Here is a 15,918-nt window from a genome sequence, read left to right on the forward strand (position 1 = left end):
TAACTTGTCCTACCTAATGTGAGCATATGCCAAACACCCAAAAACTCTTAAATGCTCATATCTAGCATTTGTACCTGTCCAGACTTCAATTGGAGTCTTAAACTCTAAAGCTGAGGAAGGGCATCTGTTTATGAGATAACAGGCAGTGACAACTGCCTCAGCCCAGAAATTTTTAGGCAATCCTGAGTAAATGAGCATACATCTGACCCTTTCTAGAATAGTTCTGTTCATTCTCTCAGCTAGTCCATTTTGCTGAGGAGCCCTTGGAATAGTAAGATGCCTTCCTATACCAGTATTCTTACAAAACTGATTAAACTCATTGGAACAATATTCCAAACCATTATCAGTTCTCAATTTCTTCACCTTTCTTCCTATTTGGTTTTCAAGCAAACTTTTCCATTCTTTAAACTTAGGAAGAGCATCATTCTTATGCTTCAGTATGTATACCCACACAAATCTAGAATAGTCATCTATGATAGTAAGAAAGTACCTTGCTCCACCTCTTGAGATAGTTCTGGATGGTCCCCACAGATCCGAATGCACATAATCTAAAATGCGCCCTTTGAATTGTGTTTGCCTTTTCCAAATTTGACCCTTGTTGATTTTCCTAGCACACATTGCTCACATAAATCAAGTTCTTCAATTTTATCCTTGCCAAAATCACCCTTCTGGCTCAAGACTTTTAGACCTCTGTTACTAATGTGACCCAATCTTTGGTGCCAAATCATAGATACTTTCTTCTCATTAGCCACTGTGTTAACTTGATTCTTCACAGCTCTCTTTCTTAAAACATAGATGCCATTTTCTTTAATGCCCTTCATGATGACCATGGATCCTTTAATCACTTTGAGTACTCCACCTTCAACCTTGACCAAGCAGCCATCTTGATCTAACATGGCTACTGATATAAGATTTTTCTTTATATCAGGTACATGTCTTACTTGTTTCAACTCTGTAACACAACCTTTATCGAGTTCAATCTTTACTGTCCCAATTCCAGCAATAGTGCATGCACGATTGTCTCCAAGTCTGACCGTTCCTCCTGTTACTGCCTGATATTCTTTGAACTGGTCTTTGTTGGGACATATATGGAAAGAACATCCAGAATCGATAATCCAGTCGTTGTCTATTACTCCATTTGACACAACCAATACCCATGCACTGCCATATCCATCATTGTCATCACAGTCTGAAACAACATCAACATTTCCAGATTATTTCTGATTGTAACTCTTCATAACACGACAGTCCTTCTTCAAGTGCGTGGTCTTATTACAAATGAAACACCTCCTCTTGAACTTTGAGTTTCCTTTTGCCTTGTTCTGTCCAGATTGATCTTTGTTTTCCTTCTTGGAAGTCTTTCCTCGAACAAACAGCCCATCTCCATTTGCCTCTTCCTTCAATTCAGACTTTCGCTTTAATTCTTTTGACATTAAAGCATTCTGAACTTCTTCCAGAGACAATGATTCTTTGCCATACATCGTTGTATCAACAAAATGCTCATAACTCTCAATGGGTAGAGAGTTTAGAACAATGATGGCTTGATCCTCATCATCAATCTTGATGTCTATATTTTCAAGATCAAGAATGATCTTGTTAAATTCATCCAAGTGATCTTCAACATGTTTCCTTGGTGTCATCTTGAAAGAATACAGCTTCTGTTTTAAAAACAAACGATTTGTCAGCGACTTGGTCATGTATAAGCTCTCCAATTTGATCCAAATACCAGCTGCTGTCTTCTCCTTTGATACTTCTCGAAGAACTTTGTCACCCAAACTGAGAATGATGGCACTGTGAGCTTTGTCCAGTAACTCAGTCTTCTCCTTTTCAGATAACTCAGATGAGAGACACTTTTCTCCCAATAAGGCAGCTTGCAAACCTTGTTGAACCAACAGTGCATGCATCTTCACACGCCATAGACCGAAATCGTTTTTCCCTGTATATTTTTCAAGATCAAACTTTGCTTTCCCCATTTCTCCTCTGGTTGTCAACCAAATCTTGACAATGGTAATCAAGACTCTCCTCTTAACAACCTGGCTCTTATACCAGTTGTTGTGCAAAATAGGGAACCACCACACCAGCTTCTTAACACTTCAGTTGATTGCCAAGAACCACAAAGAAAAACACTACTCAAAGAACACAGAACATAGAACACAGAACACAGAACACAGAACACCAATTTACGTGGTTTCCTAATGAGACAATAAAGTTCTCATTAGACTAGTCCACGGCAAAAATCTCTATCAAGCTTTATTGAAGAATATAAAGAATGTTTACAAAAATGAGTCAGACCTTACAAGAAAATAAGAGGGTGCTATATATAGCCAACCCGAATCATACTATAAGTTAATAACTGAAATAACTGAAACTAACTAACAGACTAACTTAAAGGACTTAAGTACACTAATTGGTCATTACAACACTCTCCAATTCCCACTGCGATGGGCTTTTTTCCGGAGTTGAAATTTCTTCGCTTGCGTTCTTCTTTCTTCCAAGGTCAGATTCCATCTCAACTTTCACTTTTGTCTAAGTTGTCTCTCCTTGACCTGTCATATAACACTGGTATTAACGATCCATCTGTAGTTGAGAATCTTTTGAAACTTAAAAATCCTAATCTTGGAAGCCTAGTCCAAAACTTGACTGCTTTGGATTTTTTTTCTACACTATGTGGACATGGGTTGTGAACTAGGTGATTCCTTGGCAAATTTGACTTCTTTGAAAAATCTTGGTCTAGGAGGTTGTGGATTGTATGGGCCTATTCCATCTTCACTTGGTGAATTAACCCAACTTTCTATTCTAAATCTCAAAGAAAATGATTTCACTGGGTACATCCCATCTTTTATTCAAAACCTCACCCTACTTTCTAAGATTAAATTAGATTACAATCAAATTTCAGGGCCAATCCTTTCTTGGTTTGGCAATCTTACTGCAATACAATACATATATTTTTCTTCAAACAAATTGATTGGTTCAATTCCGCCGTCCTTGTTCAAACTCAATAATCTTGAAGATCTCGACCTCTCGCATAATAGTTTGAGTGGTACATTGCTGTTAGATTTAAATTTCAATTATCTATCGTTGGCCTCTTGCAACTTGAGCAAGTTTCCTGAATTTATTGGTAATCAAACTAATCTCGAACTGTTGGACCTTTCCAGTAACAATATATACGGCCAAATTCCCCAAAATCTAATGAACTCAAGTCTTCAACGCTTGGAAGTGATAGATATATCCAACAACTTGATAACAGGGTTTCATAACCATCAAACCATTCTACCTTGGTCTAGTCTGCTTGTGTTAGAAATCCAATCTAACTTGTTGCAAGGACAACTGCCAGTTCTTCCATCATATGTCATACATTACGATGCCTCTGACAATATTCTAAGTGGTGAAATTCCCAAGTCGATATGCAATTTGAGTTCAATTTTGATCCTTGATTTGTCAAATAATAACTTGAGTGGGGAGTTTCCTCGTTGTTCAGGCGGTATGATCAGTAGCTCTATAATAGCTTTGAATTTGAGAAACAACTCTTTCCATGGCACCATTCCTCTTGAATGTCAGCAGCAGGAAAGTGATTTGAGGATGGTGGATTTCAGTCACAATAATTTTCAGGGAAAACTTAAACGACCATTTGCAACATGTGTGAATCTTGAGTTTCTTGACTTTTCTTACAATCAAATCAGTGATGTGTTCCCCACTTGGCTTGGGAGGTTTCCTCTGTTAAAAGTTGTTTTAATGAGGGAGAACAAATTTCATGGAGTCATAGGGAAACCTGAATACACTAAGGGTGAGTTTCCAAGGCTACAAATTATTGATGTGTCTCACAATTATTTCACAGGGGCATTGCCTTCTCAATATATGCTCTTATGGGATGCTATGAAAGCTTTTAAGGTGAGTGATTTGAAATACATGAACGCATGGGAAAATGTCACCATTAACACACATGAAATTGTTGGTGAAACCACTTTGTATAATTATTCAACAACATTTGTGATGAAAAGTGTGGCAACAAGCTATGGGAAAATCCCAGCAAATCTAGCAGTCATTGACCTATCGAGCAACAATTTCAGTGGTCAGATTCCTGAGTCCATTGGAAGCCTCAAGGCTCTCTACTCACTCAACCTTTCAAACAATGCGCTCACCGGTCACATTCCACCATCGTTGGGGGCATTAACAGAATTGGAATCATTAGACCTTTCTCAAAACCAACTGTCGGGAAAGATTCCTCAACAACTAGCAGAGCTAAAATTCCTCCAAAAGTTTGATGTCTCTTATAACAATCTCATAGGTCTTATACCACAGGAGAACCAATTCCACACGTTCGAGAATACCTCATTTGAGGGTAATCAAGGACTGTGCGGAGATCCATTGTCGAAGAAATGTGAAAACTGGCTGCTCCCACCATCATCTGCTTTAAATAAAGATGCTAATTCTAATTTTGCCATTGAACTAGATTGGAAATTCGCTTTGGCTGGACTTGTTAGCGGGCTTGTTATTGGACTCTCTCCTGGGGAGATGGTGATCCCAAGGACGCGGTTGGCGTGGTTGATTTACTTCTCTAGAACAAGATTGGCGGAGCTGATGATCAGAAACTAATTAAGTGTGTATGGATCCACAATAGCTGTTGTTCCTATATTATTTCTTCGGCTATATAAGTACTACTGTACAACTAATAAACATATTGGTGTGTTTTTCTTTTGTATAAATTAAATTATGTCCTTCTTTCTATACACAACTTTTTGAATGTAACATATATCATTGTACAAGAACCCCATTTTCTTTTTCCAAAGTTTTTATGTCCCTTCTAATAAGTCATTAATGAATTATGTCATCTGTTTTTCTTTTTTTAATTATACATCTCTACCAAAAAAATATCATCATTGGTGGGGACCAAAGAGATATGGCTCTCCTCTCTCGTCATATAATGATTCATCTCTCATTCTCTCGTAGCTTTTATGAGAAGAAAAACATGGCTTTCAAACTAGTAAGTGGCTGGTGGCGATGGTCAATCATATAAATGTATTTAAAAAACTCAAGACATTGCATTGCATTTGTATTTATCTATACAATCTGGAACTTATTAGGAGAATTTTGAAAATACTACTGTGTTTGATGCAATTTAGTTGACGCTAACGAGCATCATGTACAATCTGAATTGAAAATATACTACTCACATGCAAATATTGTTTTTTTAAAAAAATTATTTAGACTTATTCTGATTAGTATCAGCAACATCAGCAACAAGAGGCCTTAATTAATTAAGACTCAAGTACCTCCAAGCAGATCATAAATTGATTTTGAGAATATAAAATAAATATTGATCAGTATGAATAATAAAGCTTCAAGTTCTTGATAAAACTATATATAAAAAAAAAAAAAATTGGTAAATTGGTTGAGTTGTGAAATCTAGCCAATAAATTATCTTCCATTACACATCAAGAGAAAAGGAGAACAAAAAATGAATATATATATATATATATATATTTAGGGGAATTCTCCTGTAGGGGCTTCACTTTAAGCCCTACCAGTAGGGCTCTCATTGTTCTCGACCCGTGAACAGTTTTCGGCGTGAATTTTTTTATAACCGTGTATATTGTAGCTATTTAGAGCATCCTGCAAATTTTCAGAAAATTCTGAATAGTTTACAATACCGAAAACTAGGTTCAAACATGTTGTTGCACGCGTGACTAATTTTTTTTATGCGCGTGGAAAACAACATGTTTGAACCTAGTTTTCGGTACTGTAAACTATTCGGAATTTTCTAAAAATTTGCAGGATACTCTAAATAGCTACAATATACACGGTCATAGAAAAAATTCACGCCAAAAACTGTTCACGGGTCGAGAAATACTGAGAGCCCTACTGGTAGGGCTTAAAGTGAAGCCCCTATAGAAGAATTGTCCTATATATTTATAGAGGAATTCTCTTATAGGAGCTTCACTTTATGCCCTACCGGTGGGGCTCTCAGTATTCTCGACCTGCGAACAGTTTTCAGCGCGAATTTTTTTTATGACCGTGTATATTGTAGCTATTTAGAGCATCCTGCAAATTTTCAGAAAATTATGAATAGTTTACAGTACCGAAAACTAAGTTCAAATATGTTGTTGCACGCGTGACTAATTTTTTTTATGCGCGTGGAAAACAATATGTTTGAACTTAGTTTTTGATACTGTAAACTATTTGAAATTTTCTGAAAAATTTGCAGGATGCTCTAAATAGTTACAATATACACGGTCATAAAAAAATCGCACAGAAAACTGTTCACGGGTCGAGAAACACTGAGAGCCCTACCGGTAGGGCTTAAAGTGAAGCCCTATCGAAGAATTGTCCTATTATATTTTTATATGAGTAATCTATTATATTTTTATTCTCTTAATTATATGAGTAATCTATTATATTTTCACATTTGTCACAACAATTGTTGTGACAACTTTTGAGTAAGAACAAGTTGTCTTCAAAGATACCGAATTTTAGGAATTTGCACCACCAAACAAGAAAATTAAACAAACAAACTCCATAATCTTTTTTAACTCTAATATAGTCACCAAACATACCCCTAATGTCTAATGGAATATAAAATAGAATTGATAAAAGAGTTTATCCCTTTTTGGAATTGTGTTTTGACAAATTCATTTTTGGACCATGTATTTTGTAAAATGGTACAAATAGACTTCTAAATTCAATTTTGATGAAGTAAAAATTGAATATAACAACACAGTTATTAGACAAAATGGTTTTTTTTTTTTCGATTGTTAGTTCGGTGAATTATTTATAATTTTAATTCCGAGTCCAAACAATTAAAGGGCTTTAACATCGGTTTTTACATAATAATCAATGTTAAAATGTACATTTTAACTTCGGTTTTTACATAATAACCGAATTTAAATGATACCCTTTAACTTCAGTTTTTAAATACTTTTAACTTCGCTTGGATTAACTTCAGTTAATATCTGCGCGAGATCCGAAGAATAACAAGCGAAAAAACTGAAGTTAAAGCCTATTTTTGTAGTTGTGTAGAGAAGAAACTAACTAAGAACAAAAAAGAGGTCAAAGGATGAGACGAGAGAAAATAATAGATAAGGTACAACGTGTAAAGTAGGGTGGAAATTAATGGAACTAATACTACTTTGATTATATTATTTTGTCTATTGAGAAGAAATTCATTATAGTCTCAAAAGAAAGTCAAAACGTGTAAACTAAGTTGGAATAATTGGCTCACTATGTTTAATCGATCGAAGACTAGATAATGAATGAGAAAGTGAATCCTTTAACTAAGCCATATAACTTATAAGATTTTTCAACATTATATATAAAGTATAATTATTTATTATCAAAGTTAGTGGAACTATTTTTGTTCAAAAGTCAGGCATATCACACATACACGTACAGCCGACGTTAATAGTTTATCTTTTTTTGTCCATTTCTTTTACAAAATTTGACTTAAAACTATAACATTTTATGCCTTCTTATTTATTCATTTATTTAAATGAAGAAAAAATAACATGACAAATGACAATTTTAACGTTAGTAATTTTTTTAACTTTCAAATCAAATGGCCAATATTTTAAATGGTGCAAGGGAGCACTATATATATATATTAAAATATTGTGTAAAATTTAACGCTACATTTGCCACATACATTAATTATAGACGATCTTATTAATGGTTAATATGCTGGTAAATTTTAATTACATCTAGTTTTTTTTTATATTAAAAGATTTATAGTAGTATTAATTACTCATCTTTTTTTTTTTAAAAAGAAGAAGAAGAAGAAGAAGAAGAAGAAATTGTTGGTTCCACTACTACAAAACTGGGCTTTCCCGACACCCAACCACGACAGTCAACTCTGTTGACTGTCGTAATTGCTTAGCGGGACTTTACGCCGACACTTAAAAACTGTAGGCATAGAGACCAATACCGACAGTTAATAATTGTCACCGTTGCTTTTGACTGTCGCTATTGACCCCAACGCCGACAGTTAATTCGAGACCAATGCAGACAGTTAAAATGTGTCGCTATTGACCTCAACGCCGACAGTTAATTCGAGACCAATGCCGACAGCTAAAATGTGTCGCTATTGAACGCAACGCCGACAGTTAATTCGAGACCAATGCCGACAGTTAAAAGGTGTCGTTATTGACCCCAACGCTGACAGCTAATAAAAGTCCAATGCCGACAGTCATAAAATGTCGCCAAAATTCAAATAAAAAATTATAATTAATGAATAGTATAATTTTAAAAATAAACTAAATTATGTAAATATATATTTAAAAAAATAATGTATTTATTAAAATCTTTTAAAACTAGATTTTTTTTATTTATAAAATTTTCATATTATTAACTTTTGTATTTATAATAATTTTTATATCAAAATTTAAATTTATTATTCTTTAAGATATTTATAAAATTATCTATATATTAACTATATTATTTTTTAACATATTTAAAAAAAATTTATTAGTTAAAAAGAGTTGTTTTATTAATTGGAAAAATATTGTAAAAAAATTAATGAATAGTATAATTTTAAAAATAAACTAAATTATGTAAATATATATTTATAAAAATTATGTATTTATTAAAAACTTTTAAAATTAGATTTTTTTTTTCTAAATTTTTTATATTATTAACTTTTGTATTTATAAGAATATTTATATCAAGATTTAAATTTATTATTCTTTAACATATTTATATAATTAACTATATTATTAAAAGAGTATTGAGGTCTCTAAAAGTGAACCCTAAAATAATAATAATAATAATAATAATAATAATAATAATAATAAATTAAAGCTTTATTAATAAGTAAATTAAAAAAAAACAAAAACAAAGAAAAACACTTAGAGTAAAATTAAAGCTTTACAAAGTTATGTCTTTTAATTTGAGTTATTATTATTTATTGGGAAATGATTAATAAGAAATAATTAAATTGATAATTAGAATTTATCAAAATTTGAAGGTTTATATTTTTTTAAATTGTGAGATTGAAATTTTTTGGACCACTTAATTATTGTTTAATTCATGAAAATAAATAATAAGATGTTTTTAATCTCAATAAAAAAATTATGAGAATTGGAGTAAAATATGATTTAAAAGTTAATTTATAATTTTGGGACCAAATTTAATTTGATAAGATTATTAATTTAATTAGAAAGTTAAAATAAATTGTATTGAAATTTTAACATTATAAAATCACATTTATTACTTAATTAACTAATAAGCAAATCAAATTAAATAAATAATACTTTATTATTAATTTAAGTAGGAAATGAAAAAAGAAAAGAAAAGAAAAGAAAAACACGCAAACCCTCTTTCCCTCTCAGATCTACCTCTTCCCCACCAGATCTCACTTTCTCTCTCTCGTGTCCGATCTGCCAAACTTGAACGATCACTTTCCAGTCGCCGGAAAGCTACACGTGTCGTACAGGCGTGTTCCCCAGCCTCCGAAATTTCGACCCCCAAGAACCCACGGCCGTACGCGCCCCTTAAGGTCCCCCATTGGGCTTTCAAAGTTCGAACGAATGGGAGTGCTACGAAGCTTTCCAAGTACTTTTTGGCCACCCTAAGCTACCACTAGCCGAGCCGCTACCACCACCCTACTCCTTATGTTTTGGGCTTCAAAACCCACTGAAGGATCAGACTCAACTGTGGTCGGAATTGGAATCGACGTTTTGGCTGGCTTAAATCTGAAATGGGTATGAGATTATCAATTTGATTCATATATTTCTGCATTTTTCTTTAGTTGAAGAGTGAATGATTGCTTTTGTGAATCTTTTAGGTCTGTTATTATTAGATGATATGTATATATTTTTTTATATATATACATGTGAATATATGTTTGAGATATTAGTTGAAATGTTCTTTTTTGACTGATATCTGTTTGTATATTTGCGAAAAGGAGTTTTTTCTTTCTTTAAAAATCTTATGTATTTTTTTATAGTATTGGATTTTGGGATAGATCTTTTGACTGCCGATGTCTTTGTATGATATAATGTGTCTTAGGCTTAGCTTTTCATGATAGGATTAATGTGTGTCTTCATATGTTAATGTACTCAGATGAATATATATATATATATATGTATATATATAATTAATATGTTATCTAGTTTAGCTTTTTCTCGTATTATTCATATATCATATTACTATGCTCATGAAACTTGACAACTCATTTAGGTAGACAACTTTTCTTTCTTGGAAAATAGTTTTCAACATGACAATCAACTTTGTTTAAAACTGTACTGCTACATGGCAATAAAAATCTGAAATGAAAATATTTAAATCAAGTTACCATTATTTAAAGAGAATAATTCTCTAATATGCATGGCATATTATTCAACTACTAAAAATTGTTTAAATATAATGACAGTCATGTACCCCTGGATGATATTGCTGCACTTGATCTCTCTTTTTGTTTTCCTTCTTGTTCACCGACTATTTGGTTTAAGAATTAACAAAGGGCAGCTGTAGTGGTTTTTTGGTTTTTGGAGTCTCTAAATTTCTGCAGTCCCTGAAATGGTGTTTTAGAAAATGTCTACTGATCAATCATGATTGATTTAGTTTCCCTTTGTTTGGTAATATTACAGTTGTCTTTGGGTTTTTAAGAAATCAATAGTACAGAAGAAAATGGTGTTGGTTTATGTGGTTGTGAAATATTATGTCTTTTTTCATTGCCTTAACATACCTACTCTTTTGTTAATTTTGGTGTATCTTCATTGTTTTTAGATATTTGAATTTGGACTAGCAAAATAGATGCCATCTTAATGGACTCATCATTCAATTGCTCTTAATATTTCTCAGGCTGACCTTATCATCAACAAGGTATATTATCATATTATAATCTTATTTTCATTCTATCCATATATGTACTTACCATGTGTTGTATGCACAAGTAGTAAGCCGCATGCTTCTTCATTCCTGGATTGTGGCGGTTTCTATCTGTGTTAACGGAGAAGATGAAGAATGGTAAGTGTTTTTCTGTTCTTTTTTCTTTTTGTTAGTTTCTCACTGATAACTGAAATGTAATTGTGATATAAAATATCAATCTTTTTCTTACTAGTAACTCAAATTTTGTTTTGAATTTTTTGGTTTGTTATGCTATAATCTATTTGATATATGTTCAGGTTTTATAATATTGCTTAATCGGTAGTATTTATGTTCAAGTTTCTTCTTAATCTATTAGTTTTCTGAATTACTATGCTCTGTCATGCTTAGTATTATTGCTCACTACAAGAAAAAGCTATATTAATAGTATTGACTTTGCACATTTAAAAGAAAACGTCATCCAGCCCTGTGAAATTTCTGGGGTCATTTAGGTGGCTTTATACTATATTATCTTTTCTTTTCTCGCTAAGTACTATGGACTTAGAATCTCATGCATATTACCTATACATAGTGCATGTCTTTATATGTGTGTATATATGTATATTAATTTCTCGTTTATTGTATATTTGCTAATGTGCCGTGAATGATTGGTAATTTGGTTTATTAATGTCTATGTGATTTGATAAACTAACTAGCTTGAGCACTTTTAAATAGAGACGGATAGGTATGTATTCCTTAGTTTTAAGAACTAAGACTAACTATTTAAGCCAGAGGCTATCTAGTTTGATAAGAAAAATACAACTTTTATATGAATCATTTTTGTGACTAACAACCAATCATCCTTTTAATTTATTCTGCAACTTCAATTTCTTTATTTATTTTAGTTTTGGTTTGACTTTAATGGTGTTTATTCTGTATTGTAGGCTAAAACTCTACTTGGATATTTAAGAGAACCAAGGCATCAAGAAATTCTTCTTCAAGTTGTTGGGTATTATTTTCTTTTTTGCTTGTAAGAATTATATACACTGAGGATTTGATGTATTATTTACATTGAGAATAATGAATTTTTATTGAGAATTATTTAGTCTCATGGGGATTTAATGTATTATTTACATTTCAATTGTATGAATAAATATTCTATGTAAATGATTTTTTATTATGATAAATATAATTTTTTTTTGCAAGTTATGGTAATAATAATTAATTATGTGAGTACTTATTTTTATTTAAATTTATATCAAACTTTAATTGTTAAAAATATAATTAAAAGTTTTAAAAAATATATATCGAAAAATTATTATTTATATATATAATATAAATTTAATGTTTTTTTTTTAAAGAAAGGAAGAGATTAAACCAACCAGTACACACTGCAAAAAGCAGCTACCAAACAGTTACAAGATGTTTAAAGACAACATTACAATTTTTTCTTTAGCATTCAGCTTTGAATTATAAAGTTGAGCTCTAATTTGGACAATTTTCTTCACTTGGTCACAAATAGAACCAACCAAGCCACAAATATTTTCAAAAACGCACCGATTCCTATTACACTATTACACCAGATCAGATAGATCACTGCAGCAACTGTGACCACATTCAGCTCCTCAACAAGGCCTTTCAAAGGCTTCGGGTCCATATTTTGCAAATCAGTCAAGCTCTTCAGCCAAACCAACCAACCAAACCAACTCATAATCTCATCTATAACTTTCCTTGAAAAGGTACAGCAAAAGAAAAGATGAGAGTGTGATTCAACATCAAGCTCACAAACCAGACAAAGAAGGGAGCTTATAGGCATAATCTTCCCAATTAAATCTCTAGTCAAGAGATGACAATTTATAGCTTGCCAGAAAATAAATATGTGCTTCGGGACTGTGCATCTATGCCAAACCATCGTATGGAACTTAACTTTTTCATGACTTATAAGAGAGAGATAGAATTTTTTCACCTTGAATCTTCCTGACGAACCAGCCTCCAAAAGAGCTTGTTTATCAATGCAACCTCTAAGCTTTAACATCTTTTTGAAATACCAACTTAGATCCGGAATTGGAGTTACAAACCAGAAGTTCACATTCTTCATATAGATAGCATTAACCCAACGAACCCACAAGCTATCTTGTTTAGTTGAAACAACCCAAATGTACTTAGACATCATTGCAATGTTCCACTTCTTTCCTTCTCGAAAGCCCAAACCACCATGGTCCTTTGGCAAGCAAACATGCTCCCAAGAACAAAAGTGAAGTTTACTTCTATTCCCATTACAACCCCAAAGAAAATCTCGACACATTTTATCTATAAGCGTAGTGATTTTCTGAGGAAGAATGAAGATTCCCATCCAATAGTTTTGGATACCCATCAAAATAGAATGAATGAGTTGACATCGTCCAGCAAAAGACAGGTGCCGAGAAGACCAACCATGCAAATTCTTTTGAAACTTGCTAAGAATTCCTTCACAATCCGAAGCTTTCCATTTGGTTGGACGAAGATTGACTCCCAAATACTTCAAGGGGAAAGACCCTTCGGCAATCTTTGAAAGTCTAAGAAAATCATATTTTGTTTCATTTTTGATTCCACCAAAGTAAATTGAAGATTTGGAAGCATTGGCTGATAACCCTGTGGCAACACCAAACTCATCAAAAGCCTCAAGTACAAGCTTCAAAGAGGTACCATTTCCTTTACAAAAAAGGATAAGGTCATCCGCAAAACACAGATTAAAAAGGTTGAGAGATTTGCACATTGGATGAAACCCGAAGCCCTTAGAGAGAGAGGCTTGAGAGAGCAACCTAGTGAGATACTCCATCACCAACACAAATAATAAAGGAGAGAAGGGGTCGCCTTGACGAAGGCCCTTCTCGCCCTTGAACAAGCCATGGACTCTACCATTGAGCATTAACGTGTATGACGTGCCTCGAAGGCAAACCATGATCCAATTGATAAACTTTGTTGGAAAACAGAGACCATGAAGAATGTCTTCAACAAAATCCCAATCAACCGTATCATAAGCCTTGCTCAAATCCACTTTTATAAGGCACCTAGCTGAAATATTCTTCCTCATATAGCCTTTGAGCAAATCCTGAAAGATCAAGATGTTGTGGGCTAGAAGTCTATTTTTGATGAAAGCCCCCTGATTATCATGAACCAAGCAAGGCAGCACCACACTTTATCTGGAGCAGATCATTTTCGAAATACACTTGTACAAAGTGTTGCAGCATGCAATAGGCCTATAGTTAATAGCCGTGGAAGGAGAATCAATCTTTGGAATCAAAGAAATCACTGTTTTGTTGAGCTCATTCAGAATTAGCCCCCCTTTTAAAAAATCTAAGATTGCATCAGCTATTTCATTACCAATCTCAGACCAAAGCCCTTTGAAAAAACCTGCTCCATAGCCATCTGGGCCTGGACTTTTAACCGAAGGAATGCTGAACAAAGCATCCCGAACATCTTTCCTCGAGAAAGGTCTTACAAGCTGAAGTTGTTGCTTCAGATTGAGCCTTTTGCCAAGCTTTAGACAATCCCTGTTCAATGTTTTCGTAGCTGAGCTCTTGCTGCCCATGAACTTCCTGAAATGACTTAGAAAGTGGTTAACAACCAGATCATAAGAATCAATTATCTGCCCATTCTCCACAAAGGTTGTAATTCTATTTTGATCTTTTCTTTTCTTGAGGCTAGCATGAAAGAATTTAGAGTTTTCATCACCATATTTGAGCCAGGTGATTTTACTAGTTTGTTGTAAATAACTAGCATACCGTTTGTAAACCATTTCAAAGTGCCTTTGAGCCTCTTTTTCAGCCATAATATGACTCCCATCAGTAGGATTAGCTGCTGAGTAATTTTGAGCCATAATAAATTGATCTTTAGCAAGTTGAAACTCCATGGGTATGACCCCGAGCTCCCTCCTATTAAACTTTTTCAAGCATTGTTTAAGTCTATTCAGCTTGCCCATAATGACATTCAGCCCTCTACCAATGATAGGCCTAGCCCAACAATTAAGAACTGTTGACTTGTACTGATCATGTTCCTGCCAATAATTTAAATATCGAAAAGGTTTTATACCAGCAACCTCTATCTTCACCTTCTTAACAACATAATAACAGTGATCCGAACAAGTATCCCAAGTCATCATCGCTTCAGTATCCGGGAAACAATCAACCCAACTCTCATTTTTGAAGACCCTATCAAGTTTAGAGTAGATCCTAGCCCCTTGGTCATGTTTATTAGACCAAGTAAACTGGGACCCAGTGCATTTCATCACATCCACTTGGCCCAGAGCAAGCCACTTCTGCGCATCTTCAGTATCATTTTGAGTTACCCGTTTACCACCTATTCGGTCATCACCAACAAACATTTCATTGAAATCTCCAAGGACGAGCCACGGTTGGTGAAAACTTCCGAGACTAGCCAAACCATCCCAAAGCACCTTCCTTTCAGTTATGGTATTCCTACCATACACTGCAGTAACCAAAAAAACAGAGCTCAAACCAGTAACATTGACCCTACAATGGATAAATTGCGGGTCTTCTTTTATTATCTCGACTTTAACAAACGATTTTTGCCAAATCAACAATATCCTCCCCTCTATAGTAGAACTAGAATAAAAATCCCAATTTGGGAAGTTATTCAACATCATCTCACTCACTTTGTTACCACAAACTTTGGTCTCCAAGTGTAACGCCCCAAACTCCAGGGACCGTTACGGTGTGCCTTGTAAACAGTGCTAAACTCGCTAATCGAGTCATTTGGCCAAAATCGTGAACTAAGTATGACTAGCAGTTTAGGGATTAAATAGTTTGGTTAAGATGTAACGTTTCACTAGAACATTTAATATATACATTGGGATCCCGAGAATATAAATTTCAGAGTTTATTACAGAAAATCTTTACAACAGGTCGTTCTAAGCGGCAAAACAGGGTTCAACTCTAATTCCATTTTAAACCCCGGCCGTGGCGGTCGAGCAGCTGCATATGTACACGTCATCACCTAAGCCCTCCAACTCAAGGATGGTCTAGCTTCCTCTTGCCTTTACCTGCACCACATAGCACCCGTGAGCCGAAGCCCAGCAAGAAAACATAACACTATACATAAGCGTTATCAAATGATTATCATTAT

General features: G+C 33.8%; 2 protein-coding genes and 1 long non-coding RNA gene across 3 annotated transcripts; all 3 read left to right on the forward strand.

Moving 5' to 3' along the window:
* Positions 1–2,673: 2,673 nt before the first annotated feature.
* Positions 2,674–3,896, forward strand: LOC133831847 (receptor-like protein 7). The gene is made up of 2 exons (XM_062262258.1): positions 2,674–3,784; positions 3,889–3,896. Exons 1-2 carry the CDS (start codon positions 2,674–2,676, stop codon positions 3,894–3,896), a joined length of 1,119 nt encoding a protein of 372 aa, XP_062118242.1.
* Positions 3,897–3,956: 60 nt separating this feature from the next.
* LOC133828810 (putative receptor like protein 25) lies at positions 3,957–4,768 on the forward strand. The gene has a single exon (XM_062258905.1). The coding sequence runs from the start codon at positions 3,991–3,993 to the stop codon at positions 4,591–4,593; it is 603 nt and encodes a 200-aa protein (XP_062114889.1). The 5' UTR covers positions 3,957–3,990; the 3' UTR covers positions 4,594–4,768.
* A 4,501-nt stretch (positions 4,769–9,269) lies between these two features.
* LOC133829858 (uncharacterized) lies at positions 9,270–11,970 on the forward strand. The gene is made up of 4 exons (XR_009891885.1): positions 9,270–9,689; positions 10,717–10,812; positions 10,887–10,956; positions 11,739–11,970. It is a non-coding gene; the product is annotated as an uncharacterized LOC133829858 (long non-coding RNA).
* The last annotated feature ends 3,948 nt before the right edge of the window (positions 11,971–15,918 follow it).

The sequence above is a fragment of the Humulus lupulus genome, chromosome 4, assembly GCF_963169125.1.
Source record: "Humulus lupulus chromosome 4, drHumLupu1.1, whole genome shotgun sequence".
Classification (NCBI taxonomy): Eukaryota; Viridiplantae; Streptophyta; class Magnoliopsida; order Rosales; family Cannabaceae; genus Humulus; species Humulus lupulus.

Bases quoted from the DNA above. Each gene is read 5' to 3' on its own strand.
- LOC133831847 (XM_062262258.1), top strand. From the start codon at position 2,674: ATGGGTTGTGAACTAGGTGATTCCTTGGCAAATTTGACTTCTTTGAAA.
- LOC133828810 (XM_062258905.1), top strand. From the start codon at position 3,991: ATGAAAAGTGTGGCAACAAGCTATGGGAAAATCCCAGCAAATCTAGCA.